This window comes from Penaeus chinensis, chromosome 11 (assembly GCF_019202785.1).
Source record: "Penaeus chinensis breed Huanghai No. 1 chromosome 11, ASM1920278v2, whole genome shotgun sequence".
In the NCBI taxonomy this organism is placed as follows: Eukaryota; Metazoa; Arthropoda; class Malacostraca; order Decapoda; family Penaeidae; genus Penaeus; species Penaeus chinensis.
In genome coordinates, this window is record NC_061829.1 from 39,579,833 (window position 1) to 39,584,832 (window position 5,000).

The window sequence follows — 5,000 nt, forward strand, 5'->3', positions numbered from 1 at the left end:
AGGCAGGCCCTCGGCCCATCTCTTGCTCCTCACGACAGGTCTGGCCGAGCTGCTCAAGACATGACCTCCTAAGTCGTCCCACGAGCCTCCTCCACCCAGGATTGTCTCGTAAAGAGACTTGATGGGCAGGGTCATTCACAAGGAAACCAGCTAGGTGCCCATATAGCCTGAGTTGGCGGCCCCCGATTATGCACGTAACAGGTCCAATGTCGGTTGGACACGTGGTTCTGCCAACTGTACCCCATGATCCGGCGTATGGACTTATTACTAAAGGCATCAAAACGAGACTCCATGGCACTTTTCACTTCCATAGAGTAAAACTGGCAGTATCAAGGCCTTGAAGACATGTAGCTCGGTCCTTCTGCATAGATACCGACGTCTCCAAATGCTCTTGTTGACCAATCCGCATAGCAACTTCCTGATCTGACAGCCCAGAGACATGGACTACGCTAACAGGGTATGCTTATCCCTCCTAGTAAATGTAAGGTAAGTCGAATTCAGGAAACATTTCGGAATATTGCTTTGTACAGTGACTATCTCAAAATTATGTTGTTTTTACATATGGAAAAGTAAAAATCTGGCATTTACCATTTCATTTTTTTCTGATACCAGAAGTCATCCAGTCCTATATTTCAATTTACATTGTACTCATGTATACTAATAACAATTTAATAATTTGATTTATTACTGATTATGTTTCTGATGTGTGTGTATTGCATTAATGTATCACATATTTTTCTATGTCATCACTTATTACTATAATACTGGTAGAACACTGTTGGACATTTAAGGCCTTTTTATAAACCTACTGTAATGATACTACAATATAGCAGGAAATAATATTAGCCAAGTCTTTTCCTCAGAACTAGGCTTTTCAACATGGCACACGAGTTTTTTACTAAAATTCTCACAACAAACTGACAGGATCAAGCTCAGAGAGGCATTTAACTATAAAGTCCAGACTAGTTTAAGCTTTAGGGTAGTCTATGCATGATATGGAGTCAAACTCATAACATTGCAGGTTTGCAACTAAAGAATGTGTTGAGTGGTTTCATGGCTACAGATATTTGACCCATTAATTAGCAGATATTCTCCAATAGAAACTTCCTCACAGCACCAGTGAGTGAAAGACCTCTTCCCCAGGACCTAATTAGTCACTGGAAACCACCTTCTAACGAGACAGGTGTCCCATCAGCTCCTATTGGGTCAACAATGTCATGTACAACACCTCTGGATATTTCAACACGTTCACCTCAGACCAGTGGTTTGTCACCTATCACCAGATGTCAGACCTATGCCTAAAGCACCAGTCACACCACCTGTTAAAAGAGAAAGTGGGGCAGACACTGAACTCTAACAACTGCTGCCGTCAAAGCAAGGCATGTTAATACACTCGCCAGGTGGACAGGTTAAATGAGGGTCGGCTGGTGTGGGAAACTGATCAATCAAACTGGTTGATTGGTATGAGCGATCAGATGTGTAAGCCTGCCTAATAACAGAAAATAAAGAAGCTATTGCCACTTTAAAGGAGAAAGAAAGGAAGAAACGAGAAAAGTCAAGACAAACAGTTGGAAAAAGAATATTTAGTAATAGTATAGTTTGAATGAAGGAAGGATGAAGGGTTTAAGTGTTTGCTATGTGGCCAAAGGTTTAGATATCCATGAGGATAGTCTTTCATTCAAAGTTTCTTGCCTCAGATGTTGTATGGAGTCACTTAGCAACTAGGACTCAGTTATATTTCCATAAATTGTTGATGAAGGGATAGTAGATGGCAACAAAGTCAAGGTGTTCTACAACGAACTGTGATGCCAGCAACTAAGAGGCTTGTTGGTTCGATCACATTCCCTTACTCACTCTCTAAATCTAATTTACATTCAATTCATTGTTTAGGGTCATGTATTTAGCTTATGTTTTTAACTCTGTTGTTTAAAGCCACAATAAGTTTATTAGGCTTCAAATTTACCATATGGTTGCAAGTAGCAGGTTATTAAGTTTATGGTCACATAAATGGGCCTTTTTTGTTTGCACCCTCAGAGAGGGAGAGGGAGAGGGAGAGGGAGAGGGAGAGGGAGAGGGAGAGGGAGAGGGAGAGGGAGAGGGAGAGGGAGAGGGAGAGGGAGAGGGAGAGGGAGAGGGAGAGGGAGAGAGGGAGAGAGGGAGAGAGGGAGAGAGGGAGAGAGGGAGAGAGGGAGAGAGGGAGAGAGGGAGAGAGGGAGAGAGGGAGAGGGAGAGAGGGAGAGAGGGAGAGAGGGAGAGAGGGAGAGAGGGAGAGAGGGAGAGAGAGAGAGAGAGAGAGAGAGAGAGAGAGAGAGAGAGAGAGAGAGAGAGAGAGAGAGAGAGAGAGAGAGAGAGAGAGAGGGAGAGAGGGAGAGAGGGAGAGAGGGAGAGAGGGAGAGAGGGAGAGAGGGAGAGAGGGAGAGAGAGAGAGAGGGAGAGAGGGAGAGAGGGAGAGAGAGAGAGAGGGAGAGAGAGAGAGAGAGAGAGAGAGAGAGAGAGAGAGAGAGAGAGAGAGAGAGAGAGAGAGAGAGAGAGAGAGAGAGAGAGAGAGAGAGAGAGAGAGAGAGAGAGAGAGAGAGAGAGAGAGAGAGAGAGAGAGAGAGAGAGAGAGCTAAAATAATTAATGTGAATGGCTCTAATAATGTTTTTCTATTGTATGTTTTTTTTATTAAAGATTTTTAGCATGCCAGTGTTTTTATGTCCATTTGGTGGTCATATGGACCAGGACCCATATTATGTACCTTACAAAATGTACTCCTTTAATTTCTCTCATCTTTCAAAATAAAATAAAAAATCTTAAGTCACAACTATGCCATAATGTGGGAAAATACCACAAGTTTCTTCCATGTGAACTTGTTATACTTCTGACAACTTTCTGATTTTTATGAATATTTTTCCACTTGTACAAAATATAGCTGCTCTACCCTACAAGTAATTAAATCCTTTGTACCTCTGTGGTACCATCTATGTAACTTACAGAGCCATCTATGTGAAAAGACAATTAGTAATGAATTCAACTCAGTGTGGATCATGTCCCCGGCCGCAGCAGGTTAAAGCACCGTACTGAAATCTCGTCGTATTACTTCTAAGAAGACAAGAAATAAACCAACTTGTGTGAATAATTCCTGAACTTTTAAATTGTTAAGGAAAAAGTTTTGTATTTTCATATTTATTACTACACTTATACAACCAAAATACATCAGTTATTTTCACTCTACAACAAATTTGCACGCACACAAAATTCATTCACATCTATAATTTTCTAAGTCTATTCAATTTTGACTTACCACCAAAAATTATTAATCACTGTTGAATCAGTAATAGCAACACAAAATAAAAATTCATATTATATAGCATTCTTCAAAGTATAATGCCAAACTGTTGGAATTTTTAAAGTTTAATTGTATAATAACTGATAAATCTTATGCATATGGATGCTCTCTTTAAATTATATTTTTATAACATATGACCAATAAACACAACGGCATATTGCAGGATGATCACCTGCAATATTGCTTTCTAACCCCCTTATATTCATTTCCTTTTGCTACATTCTTTTTTTTTTTTTTTTTTTTTTTTTTTTTAATAAACTGAAGATGATTGCCTCAAAAAAAAATGCAATTTCTCTTTTCTATCTTTCTCTCCCTAAGAATAAAGGAGCATTTCTTTTCTAATATTTGAAAACCAATTCAAGACAAAATAAATTCCATTACAAAACATAAACCAACTCTCAGTTGAATACCATAGCAAGTAATCAGCCATCTGGGAGGTACAAAAAAAAACTATGCAGACAATTTAAAGTTTTTCTTTCTTAATGAGAAGCAGGAAAATATGTCTGACAAAAAGAAAAGAAAAGAAAAAAATCTGATTATCTAAATTGTTTCAAAAACTGAATATATCTGTACTTTCTTAAATGTATTTCTGAATCACTGAAGTATAAAGCAAATGTTTCCAGTGGATGTGTTAAGCATAAGGGATTCCTGGTACGCTATGACCAGGAAAGCTGCAAGAGAATTTTTTCTCTTAACCAAGGTAATGCTTGACCTCCTGTGTATCTCCTTGTGTCGGACTTAGTGGCTCTGCCGAGCAGAGGCCACAGCCCATTCATCTACAAGTTTCTGAACCCATTCCTCAAGAACGGGATCTTGATCGGCTGTGGTGCCGAGAACGGGATCTTGATCGGGACCTGTGCCGATATCTTCCTGATCCCCGGTGTGCTCTGGAATAACAAATTTGATATCATTTTCCATAATTCACAGAAACAGAAACAAAGTGACTTTTACGACACCCCATACCATATTGGTGTGTGTGTGTGTGTGTGTGTGTGTGTGTGTGTGTGTGTGTGTGTGTGTGTGTGTGTGTGTGTGTGTGTGTGTGTGTGTGTGTGTGTGTGTTTTTTTTGCTTGACTGAGTGCCAGTGTTAGTTTGTGAGTAAGAGTTACTATGAGCAATTATGAAGGTGAGTGTAGGTAAAAGGGTGCATATGAGTGAGTGTGAGTGTTGGTATGAGTGTTGGTGGGAACGAGTATGTGAGTGTTGGTGTGGGTGTGTGAGTAAAAGTGAAGTGCAGGTGTCTTAGTATAAGTGTAAATATGTAGTGTGGGTAAGAGTAAGAAGAGTAAGAGTAAGAGTAAGAATGAGAGTGACTGAATGTACATGTAAGTGTGAGTACCCGTATGGGTGTGACTGTGTTGAAACTTATAAAGTAAAATCCAGCTGCATGATATAAATGTCTGGCAAGACCATAGGGAAAAAGCAGTAAGGACCCTACCCATGGACTGATAACCGATTTACAGTTACCAGTTTCTAATTGTTAACTGCTGAAAATCCAAGGCTTTACTGGCAAAAATAAGTGTTGTGACTACAGACCATTTCCAATACTATTTACACTCTATATACAGTTTATCTTTGTTAGCCAGTCTACTTTACTTTAAAAAAAAAATAAGGCCCTTTGTATTCCTAAGCCAAAAATGTGATTGTTTAGAATTGGAGGTATGTAAGGG

General features: G+C 39.6%; 1 protein-coding gene across 9 annotated transcripts in view; it reads right to left on the reverse strand.

The window, feature by feature from the left end:
- Positions 1–3,150: 3,150 nt before the first annotated feature.
- LOC125030352 (serine/arginine-rich splicing factor 4-like) overlaps positions 3,151–5,000 on the reverse strand; it is a 35,382-nt gene continuing 33,532 nt past the window's right edge. For all 9 annotated transcript variants that reach the window (XR_007115402.1, XR_007115398.1, XR_007115401.1 and 6 more), the window contains one exon: positions 3,151–4,216. Coding sequence is in view for 3 of the 9 variants with exons in the window: in XM_047620357.1 (XP_047476313.1) it covers positions 4,129–4,216 (88 nt within the window). In the remaining 6 variants the exon portion in view is untranslated. The remainder of the gene's footprint in view (positions 4,217–5,000) is intronic.